The sequence below is a fragment of the Sorex araneus genome, chromosome 3 (genome assembly GCF_027595985.1).
Source record: "Sorex araneus isolate mSorAra2 chromosome 3, mSorAra2.pri, whole genome shotgun sequence".
Taxonomy (NCBI): domain Eukaryota; kingdom Metazoa; phylum Chordata; class Mammalia; order Eulipotyphla; family Soricidae; genus Sorex; species Sorex araneus.
Genome location: NC_073304.1, coordinates 194,732,036 through 194,746,705, shown reverse-complemented (window position 1 = coordinate 194,746,705; position 14,670 = coordinate 194,732,036). Strand labels below are relative to the sequence as shown.

Here is a 14,670-nt window from a genome sequence, read left to right as displayed (position 1 = left end):
GATGCTGGAGATTGAACTCGGGTCGGCCGCGTGCAAGGCAAACGCCCTACCCGCTGTGCTTGTTCTGATACATTTTGTGTAATTATTCCCACTGGGCCTCTCCTAGCCCTAGCTCACCAGTTAGATCCTGCAGGAAAAGCATTATGATTTACTCCTTTCTCCCCACCCACATCCGTAATCCATAGTCAGTGCATCTAATTTCTCCACTGGAACATTCCCTTTACAAGAGCAGGAACCTCATTCAGCCCCAGCCCCTAGAATGGAGCCCAGATCATAGATGGCAGGAGTGAATGGTCTAGCAAAAGCCCACTGAGATGTCTAGTTTGAGTCCCCTATGCCAGAAAGGCATGCCCACTCATATCATCAGCTGTGCTCGGTGAGTCCAGAGGCCCTTCTGTCACTCAGTGCTGCTGCTCAATCCTAGAACTGGCTACACTAAGCCCCCGCCTCGCCCCTGCTCACCCACTTCCCAGAATTAACTCCATAGAAAGCAGAAACTTCCAGCCTAGACAGCCCAGAGACACACACAATAAAAGACTCGCCGTGATTGGACTAAGCAGGTCTCTCTCTCTCTCTGGAGGCCTCCGCTGTGTCTGTCGGGCCAGTACACTCTCAATAAACTCACTTTACTCTCACCCTGGCCATCTCACTCTCCTGGCAAATTCTTTTATCATCACCACAGTTCAGACCCAGTGGGGCCTCGGTTCCAGCACCTTTACCCTCTTCAAGGAATAGTCGAGTTAAAAGAATGGATAAAGGGCTGGAGTGATAGCACAGCGGGTAGGGCGTTTGCCTTGCACGCGGCCGACCCAGGTTCAATTCCCAGCATCCCATATGGTCCCCTGAGAACTGCCAGGAGTAATTCCTGAGTGCATTGAACCAGGAGTAACCCCTGTGCATTGCCAGGTGTGACCCAAAAAGCAAAAAAAAAAAAAAAAAAAAAAGGATAAAAGAATGAAAGTTGAGTGGACAAAGAAATCAATAACTTTGAATTTTTATTTGGACTCTGCTCATTCTCTCTGACAGACTATGGAGGTTGATGTTGAACTTTCTAGTTAACCAGAAGCTAGAGTTCATGTGAACAGAATCAGGAATTCATCTGCCGGTGATAGGGTCTGAATCACTTAGCTCAGGGGTGGGGCAGGGAGGTGGGGGTACAGAAAGTGCACCAAGATATTTGAGAGCAGAGGTTAATGATTTGATTAATAATTGAAGTGCGAATTCAGTAGTTAGGGTTGGAGAGACGGCTCAACAGACTGAGTGAAGGCTTTGTATGCAGGAAACCTAAGTTTCCATCCTGGATACCACCTGGTCCCCCAAGCAACAAGCTGGAACAGCTCTTGAGCACTTCTGGTCTGCCCACCCCCCAAACTAAAAATAAATAAAATTTAAAAAAAGTAACTGCTCCGGGGCTGGAGGGATAGTACATGAGGAAGGGCGATCCTTGGTACCCATATTGTTTCCTGAATCTCACCAGGAGTGATACGAGTGCAGTCAGAAGTAAGCCCTGACCACTGTGGGTGTGGCCCAGAAACCATAATAACAACTTCTCTTTCTCTACAATCCCTTCTTGATTCCCCTGGAGGCTAGTACCCTCCATTCAACACAGCTTCATCTCCTACTTTCTTTCCCTCCTTTCTTGACTTTCTTTTATTTGTTTGTTTTTTGGGTCACAACCAGTGATGCTCAGGAGTTGGTTACTCCTGGCTCTGCGCTCAGGGATTACTCCTAGCGGTGCTTGGGGGACCATATGGGATGCTGGGGATTGAACCTGGGTCGGCCTTGTGCAGGGCAAATGCCCTACCCACTGTACTATCGCTCTGGCCTCCAGCTTCTTGACTTTCTAGGCGGCACCATCACTGGAGCACCAGGGTTGGCTGATAGCCCCTTTCCGCCTGCTCAAAGCCGAGTCTTCAGGGACCAGCTTCCTGGTGCAGGGGTTCTAAGTGATCACACTAGAGGAGGTGGGGCCCCCCCCTTTCTTGCTTTTTTCTACTTAAGCAGCCTCTTGGGGTTCCAGAGGGGACCAGCCAGCACTGAAGCAAGACCCGGCAGGATAGTTCCTGCAAGTTGCTCTATGACTGAGGGCAGAGGGAAGCTAGGGAGAGTTCTGATTAAAAGGCCAAGCTGTTTTAGGGAACGAGGGTTAGGCTACACCCAGCGGTGCTCCGGACTTATTCCCAGCTTGGTGCTCAGGGGCTGCTCCTGGCAAACTCAGGGGACAACACAGTGCCAGGGATTGAACATGGGCCTCTCGTGTGTAAAGTATGTGTCCAGTCCTTTGAACTATCTCTCTGACCCAAAACTCCCAAGTTGTTTTTCTGCTTGTTGAGTAACACCCGGTGCTGTACAGGGTTTAATCCTGGCTCTGAACTCAGGAATTACTCCTGGCGATGCTCAGGGGACCATATGGGATGCTGGGGATTAAATCCGAATTGGCTGTGTGTAAGGCAAATGCCCGAGTACCAGTTGTACTATTACTCTGGCTCCCCGAGACTCCCAAGTTTTGATTAGAAAGTCATCTTAGGACTCGGGTATGGTTCAGTGGTGTAGAGTATGGCCCTAAAGTGATTTTTGGAATGAGCAAAATTGATGTTAAATTCAGTGGATCCTATAATTGGTGGATTTCTGCAATAAGAGAGCTCATGACCCTAGCATGGAGGCCAGGGGAGGGTGAGGCCCTGCCAACCCCAGTTACCATTCCAGACTCTTAAGCTAAAAGGTGGCACTGTGTCTTCCTTAGCCAATCCTCCCACCCTCTCTACCTCCGCCTGCCAGAGTTACCAAGGCGCTCTGCGTGGTGCGAGTTCATGTGGGACAGTTTAGAGACCAGGATGACCCTCCCCTCAACCTTGCCTCTACCACCCCACAAGCACCTGGACTTCACCTGAGTCTGAAGGAACAGGCGGAAAGACTGGCAGAGTCAGGAGGAAAAGGACATTTATTTCCATACATCAGGGAGACAGGGGCGCGAGCACAGCCCAGTGAGTATAAACCAAATGCAGGAGAAGAGGAGGGAGGGGACAGCACATGGGAGCGGCACCAGGCACTGCCCTTGGGCCCCCAAGTCTGGTGGTGCTGGGATGACTTCGGTATGTGTGGGGGACCTTCAGGCCACATATTGTCAGGTCTGGGATGAGTGGTGGTGGGGAACAGAGCGGGGACTAGGGAGAAAAATGACACAGGTTCAGGACACAGGGAGAGGACTCGCGTCTCACACACACGCGCGCTGATGGAAACCCCATCTTTAGTCCTGCTCACGGCCCTCTGGCCCTGCCTCCCCTCTTGGGCTCAGCTTGGGTGCAGGCCAGAGGGGCAGAAGGGCAGTGGGGCAGTGCTTGGACAACCCCCGATCAGCCTAGTGGGGACAGGTTTACTCTTTTTTTTTTTTTGCTTTTTGGGTCACACCCAGCAATGCTTAGGGGTTACTTCTGGCTCTGCACTCAGGAATCACGCCTGGCGGTGCTCAGGGGACCATATGGGATGCTGGGAATCGAACCCGGGTCGGCCGCGTGCAAGGCAAATGCCCTACCCGCTGTGCTATCGCTCCAGCCCCGGGACAGGTTTACTCTTAAATAGCTCATTGCACTTAGCACATTGATGAGAGAAGAGGGGTGGGGGCTGGAAGCCTGGGTGGTTTGTGGGCACCCCCATCTGTGTGGGTGCACTGAACCCAAAGCCAAGAAGCACCTGAGGCGCCCCCCCATGCTGCCTCTTAAGAACGGGACCCCGCTCTGCTTACAGGGCCCCCTCAGCTGCACAGAGGAAGGATTGTTCTCCAAAGCATGGAGCGAGATGAGGTTGCCCCTAGTCCCTCCCAGACCCCCCTGCCCCCCCGATGCAGCTGTGATGGAGAGGTTCGGTATTTAAGTTAAGAAGTAAAAAGACAGCAGGCACTGAGAAGAGAAAGCCTTCGCCCCAAGTCATCGGGGAGGGACGGCGGTGCCCATCCCCCACGCCCCCTCATGGACCCAGCAACCTAGAATGTCCCAGCAGGCAACCAGTCCACGGTCCCTGAGCAGGGGGCTGAGACGAGCGACTTACTGTGACTCCACTCCGCGCAGGGGCAGGCCACCCACTGCTGCCCTCAGTGGCCCAAGGGAGAAGCCGAGAGCATGATATTTCGGAGGCAGAGGAGCTAAGTTCTCTTTTCCAAAACTCCTCTTGCCCTCCCCACCACCCCCAGGGTCCCCACTAGAAGACATCAGACACTGGGAAGAGGCTCAGTATCCCCCATGCAGTTCCACAATCAGGTGGGGGGGGCCTCTGCCCCTGCCCCCCATCCCCATTTCCTGGGAGGGGCAGTCGCCGAGGGCAGGACCAGCATGGACTGCTCCCTTGAGCTATGCTTGTGTCTCTGTGGGCCTGGCCTCTGTGTCGCTGTCACTCAGATAGTTGTGGGCGTAGCGGGACCTGGAGGTGCCGTCCAGGGGCTCGTGCTCGTCGTCGGATCGGTCAGGGGCAGGGGACTTCCAGTTGCTGCTGGGGCTGCAGGGAGAGAATGAGGCCGTGAAGGAATGTCACATCCAGCCTGTAGTGCCACAGTCTTTCATCCTGGACAGTTCCCCCCGTCCCCCCGCCTGCCCCCCCTCCAGGCTGGGTCACAGCAGGTCCTGTAAGCTCCAAACAGAAATGCAAAACCAGCCTTCCATGGCTTTCCCCAAAGAGGCTCAGAGCGGAGAGACACAGCAGCACCCCGTTTTGACTAAAGCTTTGAACGCCCCCAGGAAAACCACTGCAGAGACATGGGGTCTGGAGTGCCATGGCCTAAGCATCCAGGTTCCCGTGTGTTTCCAAGGACACTGTGATTCACTAGGCTGGGCCCCACCCCGGTGCTTCCAACTCCCTCCCCTGAAGGGTCAGAGGCAGCCAGTTCCGGGGCAACAGTGCCAGCCTGGAGGTCACCAAGGACTTGTCTTAGGAAATGCAGGATCTTAGGGCAATTCCTTCTAAGGAGGGCCTGCCCGCCCTGGCTGCAGCCTCTGAACTCATCAGAGGCTGAACTTCTTGAAGCCTGCGAGGATTTCAACCTTGCCCATGGCACCATCTACTCCCAAGGAACATAAACTCCGGAAGTAGGAGCTGGAAGACCCGGGGTTCCCTGCGGAAGGGAGCCTCGGGATCTCCCACAAGACAGGAAGCAGCACTCGGCCCTGGAGGCAGCAGCCCAGGACTCCAAGCAAGGATGGGGCTCCCCTTCCAGCTTTCTCTCCTTCCTTCCCCTCAAGTGAGAACAGCCTTCCTGTCTGCTCCCACCTCTGCTGCCAGTCCCTACAGGCATCCAGAGGGGCAAATCGGGGTTCTGGGTTAAACCTGCTCCCCACCCTCCAGCCCTTTGTTTACCCACCCTGTCAAGGTTCTCTCTCTAAACCCAAGGAGACAGGAACTGGATTTCCCAGAGAACCTCATCCTGACCTTTTCCAAGGGGTTAGGGGGACACCTCCCAAGAAGGATTTGACTCCCTTTCTGGCCTGCGGGGGGGGGGGGAGCAACTAACACTGGGAATGAGGCTCCATTCCATAGTGACCCTGAGGACCAGCTCGAGGAAGGGCCAGTCTCCTGCCCATACCCACAGCCCCACTGTTCCACAATAGCCCTTTGCCCACACCACCTGCCCCCTGGGATTGGGTGGCCAAGTGGGAAAGCCAGACCAAACAGAGCTGGGTGAGTGCCCAGGGGGCCTGTAAAGAGAGGTGTTCTCTCTCTCTCCCCCTCCCTTCTATCCTCCCCCTCTCTCTCTCCTTTCCTCTCTCTCTCTCCCCCTCCCTCCCTTTTTCCCTCGCTCCCTCTCCCTCCCTCTCTCCTGGGAGAAGGAAGTGCCTGATAGAATACATGTTCAATTATGCAAAATGGTCCAGGAATGGGCCAGTCTGGTTAATAGTTATCGTATTTCTCATGAATGAATTACCATTTTTAAAGGAATCAGAATAGCACAAAACACATTTAATACAAACTACACTGAACATAAATGAGTCTTACGTTGATGGGCCAAAGGCACTTAGACTCGGAGGTATCTCCGGGACGAAATTATAAAGCTCACTGATGACTGTGCAACGCAGGGAGAAAATAAAAGGGGTGGTTTTTGCTTTAGGATTGTTCAAATTAGTGGTATCCTGGCCTGATTTTCTTAAATGTTTTTTGTTGTGGGGTGACACCCAGCAATGCTCCTGGCTTTGGGGTTACTCCTGGCTCCGCACTCAGAAACTACTCCTGATATTGCACAGGGGACCATAGGGGATTCCGGGGATCGAGCTCAGGTCAGCTGCTGTACTTTTGCTCCTGCTTCTTATTTTCGTGTTTTAAATAGGCTTTCTGGGGGTTAAGGTCGGCTGTTTGCAAACGGTAGGAAAGTGGGAGTATTCTGTGGGCAGAGGGAGGGGCAAGGCAGCTGTGGGGGCTGAGGCCCAGTGCTTCAGGGCAGCCTCACACCCTTTTCCATTCTCACAGCTCCTTGACAGATCCCTGACACGCCCCCCTTGCCCCCCCCCCAACACACACACACCCTCGCCGCACACCCCATGCCTGCTAGGCAGACACCTGGATTTCCACATGGTTCTATCCCGAGGCTGGCCCAGCTGCAGAGCTACCAGGGGGGTGGTCACTGGGGTGCACCCCCATCTCTGCGGGCCGCCGGCTCCCCTGGCTTCTGTCTTGGGTGCTCTTTAGCCAGTGTCCTGGGTGGCTCCTGCTGCCACAGCTGTCAGCCAGCCAGCCAGCAACAGCAGGCTGCTTCCCGCTTCCCCAGAGCCAGAGTCTCGGCCGTCAATTTGAACATTTTAACCAAATTGTTTAAAAAGCTTTTCTCCCCACAAGCCAGTGTTTCCTGCTCAAGGCTGTCACAAACAATTTGGTACACAAGCTAATTCCCACCGGGGGAGCCCGGGGTGGGGTGCTTCCCCTCGCCTTCACTGTCGCGTTCGTTCGTGCTCCGCACTGGCCTCCCTGAATTCTGGCCACCTCGCCAGATGGGGAGCCCAGCCCCTGCCCCGCTGCCCCCACTCCTGGCAGTTTATCTGCCCAGAGCCTGCCAAGGCCAGCTCTGCCTCCCTCCCCTGGTCCTACTCTTGCCAGCTCCGTATCGGCTGGCTCGCTCCTGGCCTGGTGCCCACTCTACCCGCAGTGAATCCGATCCTCCTCGAGGTGGTGGCGTCTATGGTTTCAGGGCTGCTCCTGTTCGCCTGCTGGATAGGAGGAACCGTCTGGGGGAAGTAACTGGCCTTTGCAGTTTGCAGGTTAAGGGCACCAAGGGGCTGAGGCCACTGGGGTCTGAAACCCACCAGTCACGACGCCCTGCCTAGTTCCAGGACTCCTGCTGCAGGGGAGGGGGAGGGGCAAAGCTCAGAAGGGTCTGACAGGATGTTTTAAGAACCTTCCCCAGCATTCCCTGTCCGCAGGAGCAGGGCATTCTGCTGGCCAGCTGCAGAAGACACAATATTGTGGTTCCTGTCTGTTCGTATCACAGCACCAATTGGCACTTTCTGGTGTGACGGAGAGGTTGTCCCGCTCTTCCCAGAGTTCCCTTCCACCACCTGCCACGTGGGGAAGGTGACAGAGCCAGGCTGAGCCCAAGGCCGGGCGCTCCATCCCCTGCCTACCCTCCCCGCTCCATCAGTCCCCTGCAAAGAACTGCCAGAGGCCTGCTTTGCTCTTCTGTCTTCAAAGCACAACTGCTCCCCATGGGCGGAACCCAGCCCAAGCCAGAACCATTGTCCTGCGGATCCAGCACACAAGCATGCGACAGGTGTGTGTTAGTTCATGCATCGAGGAAACAAGTCCCGGCCTCAGGGGGCTGCTCTGTGGTCAGACCTCCTAGGAGGCAGCAAGCTTGCTCAGGGAGGGCGTCACACTGAAAACAGCTCCACAGACCCAGGGTGATGTAAATGTCACCACCCACCAGGAAAACTGCCAACAATGGGATTCCAGTGAGTCAGTCTTTGCCTTTCTTCCAAGGTGGGGTGTGGGCATGAAGGGCCCCGCTGCCAGCTCCCTGCCCCCTCGCTCCCCTCACAGGGAGAAGGCTGGCGGAGGCAGGGGAGCCAGGAGGGGGCTGTCACTCAGCGGCTGCTAATTTCTATTCATTAAAACTTCCCAAGATGAGCAAAGACAGGTGACGCCCCATGAGGGGGCTGCAGGTGGGAGGGCTGGGGAGGGCCGTCTGCCGTAGGGGCGGAGTTCAGGGGCGGCAAACCAGGGAGCCTCACCTCGAGGAGGCCTGAGGCCATGCCTGGGATGTAGGGGTGTCTGGGGTGGGGTGGTCTGCCCCCTACTGCACCAGTTCACCTGGGGTTGGCTGGAGCCTTTTCCCAGGCTAGCCCATGATGGCACTGGACAAAAGCTCCTGTGAGTATTCTGCTGGGCACCCACCATCAGGATCCCAGCTGAGGATCCAGCCGGTTGAGTAGATCCATTCATATCCCGGCATCATCACTTCCGGCCTGTAGGACCTTGGCAAGTGAGATCACCAACCAGCATTCGGCCAGAGATTCTCTTCTATAAAATGGGACTAACCTGACATCTGCTTGGGACTTAGTGTATGGATAAAGCAAGAAAAGTATCTAGCCGGGCTCCTGGCTTGGTAACGGGGAGCTGTGATTAAGTCACCAGCGAATTCAACCGAGTAGACTCAGCAGGGCTAGCCTCTGCTCTCCCAGGTAGTCAGGAAGCTCTGCAGGGTCACAGAGGACTGCAGGAGGGAAGGGAGATGGGGACGGGGCGCCCTCAGTGATGGTGGGATGGGTGGGGTCACGTTAGTTCACACTGAGTGGCACACACCATGCTGCCATCCATGCCAGGTGCCACCTACTACACTAGTCGCTCTCGGGCCGGTACAGGTACCGCATCATCAGGCTGTCCACCTCTTTTTTGCGTTTCTTCTCCTCCTTCCGAGAGGGCCTGGGCGGTGGGCCGGGCTCCTCGCTTTCAGCAGCCGGTGGGCCCTTCTTCACGCTCGAGCGGCTGTGGCCCGACACGGTGGAGACACTGGATGCCGAGGAGGAGGATTCTGACTCGGTCTCGGTTCTCTTTCTTCTTGATTTGGACTTCCTTTTGCTCTTCCTCGAGCGTCCCTTCTTCCGCCGCCGCCTGTGCTCCGAGCAGTCGCTGGAGCTGGAGCTGGAGCTGGAGCTGGAGCTGGAGCTGGAGCTGGAGCGGCTCCTCCTCTTGCTGCGGCTCTTGTGGCGGCTGCGGGACAGCGAGACATCGGCGGCCGAGGCTGAGCGGCGGATGCTGGCGGCTCGTTCCCGGGGGTCCAGCTGGGTGCTCCGAGTACTCTGCAGGCTCTTGCGCTCCTCCTCCTCCTCCGAGTCGAGGCTCAGGCGGCTCCGCTGGGACGAGCTGGGTCTGTAGCTCAAAACCTCGTTGATGGCAGCCTCCAGGTCCGGGTCGAGGTAAGAGTTGCGGCTGACGGAGCGGGTGCCGGGCCCGCGAGGCTCCGGGGCGGAGGCTGCGACGTGGGGCTGGTGCGGGACGGACAGACTGCGGGCCAGCGATGACGGGTGGCTGTACTGTGAGTGGGCCTCGCTCAGGGCCACGCTGGCACCATCATCCCACTCGTCCAGGAAGCTCCGGCCCAGGGACAGGCGGGAGCCAGGGCTCTCCTCACCCAGCACAGAGGCCCGGCCCAGCGATGGACTGAGGGCCTGAGACAGACTGTCAAGGCGAGAGGCGCTGCGGCGGGAACTGGGGGAGCCTGAGAGGGAGAAGCTCAGGGAGGAGCGAGCCCCGTCCTCCCCGGAGCCGTGCCGGGTGGCCGACGAGGCCCGGCTGACGGGCGCAGAGACCGTGGAGGCCCCGTCCATGCTGGACCCCCACCTCTGCTTCTCCGGGGCCCGGCTGGCTCGGCTCCCGCGCCCCGACAGGACAGAGCCACACTCGTCCAGCTCGCGGGTACTCCTGGCCGGGCCTGGCTCTTCCCGGGGGCCGGAGTGGGCCTTCCGGGGGGGCCTCTCCGGGGAGGCTGCCCGCTCACTCAGGGTGGTGAAGAGAGAGTCCTCGTCCCCTGCGCCCCCGATGGAGTCCTTCAGGGCCAGCCTTCGCCGGTAGCTCAGGGAGCTGAGCGCCGACGCCGGCCTCTCATCCAGCCCCTTGGCCTCCTTCCCCAGGGTGGACAGGGAGGCTCTGAGGGGAGGAGAGAGCCCGCGGCAGGTTAGGGGCGGCGCAGACAGGGCAGGGGAGAGAGAGAAAGAGAGGAACAAGTGTTAAGGCTGGAGAACAGAGGCCCAGGAGGGGGGAAGCGAGAGGAGGACCCACAGCAGCCCCGGCAAGGTGGCGGTGAGAGCTTCCGAGGAAATGAAGCAAAATAATTTGCGTCAGTGAAAATAGCTTCATGGAGAATGTCATGTAAATTAGACTATTGTTCTATTTCATCACTTTTCCCCCCTCTAAAACGTTTAGTTCAATTTATTTCATTGTCAACTACCTGGAGCTCCATGCGGCGCGGCGCGGAGCAGCAGTGGGGCGGGGAAGGCAGCATCACGCGCAATAACAAAATGTGGTTTGGCCAAATAAATCAAACCAATGAGAGGGGGGCACTGGGCATCTGCAGCGAGGGACAGATGGGAAGGAACCTCGGGGAGTTGGCGAGGAAGAAAATAACTTTTTCTGACACTGCCTCTACAACATGCCTGTCGCTGCTGGGAAGGGCCAGGGCATGACTCTGAGTTTGGGGGTGGGGGGGATGAGAGTGAGGGAGCCAGCAGGGAAGGGCCACAGATAGGAGGGAGCAGAATAGGGCTCCAAAGCTGGCCGGGGGCCGGATAGATAGCACAGTGGGTAGAGCACTTGCCTTGCATGTGGCAGACCCAGGTTCAATCCCAGGCATCTCATATGGGCCCATGAGCCCACCAGAAGTAATCCCTGAGTGCAGTCAGGAGTGAGCCCTGAGCACAACCGGGTGTGGCGCCCAAAAAGACAATAACAACAACAAAAAAAAAAGTAAAAGAAAAAGCAGCAGACTAGCTAGCCAGTGTGGTGAGGGATGGGATGGTGGGGTCCTGGATCCCAGAGGTGTCATCCACACAGTAAAAGACCGTGAGGGGCTGGAAAGGAGAGGAGCCGAGTCCCGAGCAGGTGCGGGAAGCCTGGGAGGAGGCAGGGAGGAGCTGAGAGGGAGGACAGACGGTGCAGAGACAGACAGAAAAGTGCAGCAGCCTCTGCTGGAGCCGGGCCCTTCTCTGCTGTTTCTACTAGACCTCAGAGCCCCCCCCCGAGCTGGGCTGGGCTGGCGTGTCCCTGGGGCACCCTCCTGGGCCAGATCCAAGGCCCCACCTCTCTGGCAGCTCAACGAACATCTGTTGGAGTGGGATGAAGCAAAACCTATAGGAAGCAAAGCACTGACCCAGCAGGAGATGTGACTTAGAGCCGTTTGGTCACAGGCATCCCGACCTGTGTCTGTTCCCTGCACCGGGGGCACAGGAGACAGAGATCTGCCCTCCTCTCTTCTCTGTATTTGGGCCGCTGCTGCCCCCCCGCCCCCAGCTCGCGGGCACTCACCTGGGGCTCTTCATGCTGCCGTCGTCGGACGTGGCCTTGGAAGACCCTTTGTTTTTCGACAGCCATGACTTGACCCCATCGACCCGATCTTCCACCTCTGAGTCCACGTCTGAGTCGCCCTCACTGTGGGATGAGGAGCACAAAGGTAGGCATGGCAGAGGTGGTGAGTCACCTGCCGTGGGGTGGGGGTGGGGAGCACGCTGCGGGGGCAGCAGGCTGGCCTGCGTGGGGTGGGGAGTGGGGTGCATGCACGCCAGTGAGTCAGGGAGAGAGAGGTTAGACAGAGCGCCCCATCCACCAGGACCCCTTCCCACCTCAGAAAGCCACTCAGGAGCCTCCAAGGGCACCAGGCACCCTCCCACCCCTAGACTTGGGGATAGGCAGCTGTTTGGTCAACTAATCGACGAGAGTGAAAGAAAAAAGAAAGGCTTTGAGTTCATTTAAACCTGGACTCTCCTACCATCCTATAACTTTGCTCGTTTTAGGAAATGGGTGGGGGAAGAAGGGGCGGTGGCACTTCCCAGGGAGCTGGGAACACTTCTGGCACCATCGGGCACCCTCTGGGGTCCCAGCAGATCCTAGGAAACCCTCAACAAGCCTCCGACTCTCCCAGTGCCATGCTGGTGGGCACGACCCAGAGAGACTGTTTGAGTTGGAGCCATTCAGGCTCCTTCACAAAGCAGTGGGGATGCAGTTTCTGCATGAGAATGCTAGAATTCTGCAAGATGTCTGCTAACCACAATCCCCCACCGCTGCTATGCTCGCATGTCTCCTTGGCATAAATTCCCTTTCATCTGTGGCAACAGGAGCAGCCCTGATCCTGAATTTCGTTGTTGAATAAATAGCCACATAGGCGCATGCACGTGTGTGTGTACATGCCACATGCAAGCAAGCACACACTCACGCCCCCACACAGACACACACCAGATTTTCTTCTGGGGACTGTGCGAGAACATGGCTCGTGTGGGGAGGAGAATAAAGAGGCATACTTTATGGGTTCCCACCAAATGCAGAATTATAACAAAGATGAGGTTGGCTGATGCCCCGGGTAAACAGGAGTTTAGCAGACAGCTCCACAACTGCTAATGCAAGCCCTTGCCCGTCCGAGCCTGGCAGATTTACTACGGTGCATGGACCCCATGGAACGCCAATACCAGCTGATTTATACACCCATGCAAAAAACCTCCTCCTCCAGCTTCAGAGCCTGTAATTTATCACCCCTGTTCATAACCATATTGATTGCCTTTAGAAAGGAGGTGCTGTATGCATCGCAAAATCTATGTCTACATGTTAAAAGCGTTTCTGTATAAATCTCCCTTAATACTGTGCTGTTTACTGCTTTCATTAAGGTTATGGCAATAACAACTGTATCTCTAAGTAAATCGAAACATTATTTTTCTGCCCGCCTTAGCACGGCTCGCTCGATAACTTGGAGCTGGGTCCAGAGCTGCTGAACAAGGAGCCACAGCACTTCTCTGTCAGTGCCGGGTACCCAGCAAGGCCCGTACGCCCCCATGCGCCTGCACGGTGCACACTGGGGTGTGGGCGCTCGGGCACGTGCATGCATGCGCGCCCGGCAATGCCTTAGAATATGATCTTAAATGTGCATTTTATCAGCACTGGAAGCTTCTACAGCTCAAGGATGGCAGGGCTGGAACACACAGGGGACAGATGGTTGTGGGCCCGGAATACGAATTTCCTTCTTACATTCAGAGCGGCAATTGGGTTGAGAAGCCGGCCTGCCTGCCCTCGCCGTCCCTTTGGTTTCTAGCGTACAGATGATGTTTGGGTTCTTTTCCTTAAATAATCAGGCCCGTAAACAAACTCCAGGGGCAGGCAGGCTCAGGGGGCAGTTGAAATTTTAAATGGTCGGAATTAAACCTCGTGTCAAATACAATTTATGTCCAGGCTCGTGTGCTATTAGTTAACTGGGAGCCGAATCACGGGGGAACAAACAAACGGAGACAGAACGGCGGGGGATATTAATTGTGTGTGACAACCGGGCTCCAGCGGCCCTCTATCACTGTTACACACTATTACATTTATCATTAGCTCTCACAGAGTCCTGTGCACTGCCACCAGCCCATCCTGGCCGGGGGAAGAGGCCTACAGGGCAAGAGTGTATGTGTGTGTGTGTGTGTGTGTGTGTGTGTGTGTGTGTGTGTGTGTGTGTGTGTGTGTGTGTGTGTTGAGTGCGGGAAGCCCAGTGCCCACTGCCAGTGGCCTCTGAGAAACAGCCCTGGCCAAGTTGGCGGGGGGCACATCTACCAGCATCTGCATATCTGCACCCCCTGCCCACTTCCCCCTCGCCAACAGGCAGCAGCACCGACTCCTGGGTCCGAGGTGCCGACGGGAAGCAGAGTAAACACATCTGGCAGAGTTCCCTTCCCCTGCCAGGGCTGTGAGAAGTCGCTGATGCTCTCTGCAAACAAAGAACTAATAAAGCGCCCTCACCTCCCCGCACAACTGCCAAAAGGTGATGGGCCTCCAAAACCGAAGCCCATCTTTCTTTCCAGCCACCCAGCCCCAGAGGAAGCCAAGCATGGGAACATCTGGTCCAGAGACTTTCCTTGAAAACTTGGCCATGGATGTGGCCCAGCTTGACTCCTACAGGAGAGGGCTAGGACCTAGGAAGGTGCCAGGGAACGTGACGGAGCCCCCTCCTGTCACTGCTGGGGTGAGGGTGGGCTGGGGGCGCACCTCTCTGACACCCTCCTTCTCCATCTCATGACAGGGCGGCCTGCTGCCCTGCCTCCCTCCGACAGAGCCAGCTGTGTTAGTGTGAGACAGGCTGAGGGGGCAGGCGGTGGGGCCCCATGCACATGCAGCAGGGCTGTGGGGGAGCCCAGAGTTAGGGGCGGTTAGACACCACCGAGGAGAGGCAGAGAGCAAGAGCACTCCGGTCCTCACGGTTTATTCTTTCTTTTCTGATACTTTGTCACCATGTCCTGCAAACTGGAAACAGAAGAAAATGATGGGCAAGGGGACCAGATGAAGACAAGAAAACCAGTGGGGGAACCAGGAAGAGGGATGACCCCCAGCAGAGCACAGCAACTCCCCAGCAGAAGGCTCTGCTGGCTAAAGTGGGGGGGTGGGGGGAAGGGGAGTGATGATGCTGTGCTCAGAGGGACAATCTTTGCCTTCTCTCAGCCAATCAAGCACCCTGGGCAGCCCATGCCA

General features: G+C 56.6%; 1 protein-coding gene across 10 annotated transcripts in view; it reads right to left on the bottom strand.

Moving 5' to 3' along the window:
* Nucleotides 1-2,923: 2,923 nt before the first annotated feature.
* MYO18A (myosin XVIIIA) overlaps nt 2,924-14,670 on the bottom strand; it is a 106,594-nt gene continuing 94,847 nt past the window's right edge. For 6 of the 10 annotated variants that reach the window (XM_055133999.1, XM_055134000.1, XM_055134001.1 and 3 more), the window contains 3 exons: nt 14,401-14,445; nt 11,491-11,613; nt 2,924-4,488 (listed from right to left, as the gene is read on the bottom strand). In XM_055133999.1, coding sequence (XP_054989974.1) covers nt 4,344-4,488; nt 11,491-11,613; nt 14,401-14,445 — 313 coding nt within the window. In that variant the 3' untranslated portion in view covers nt 2,924-4,343. The remainder of the gene's footprint in view (nt 4,489-11,490; nt 11,614-14,400; nt 14,446-14,670) is intronic. The other 4 variants (XM_055134002.1, XM_055134005.1, XM_055134007.1 and 1 more) reach the window with 1 other exon arrangement.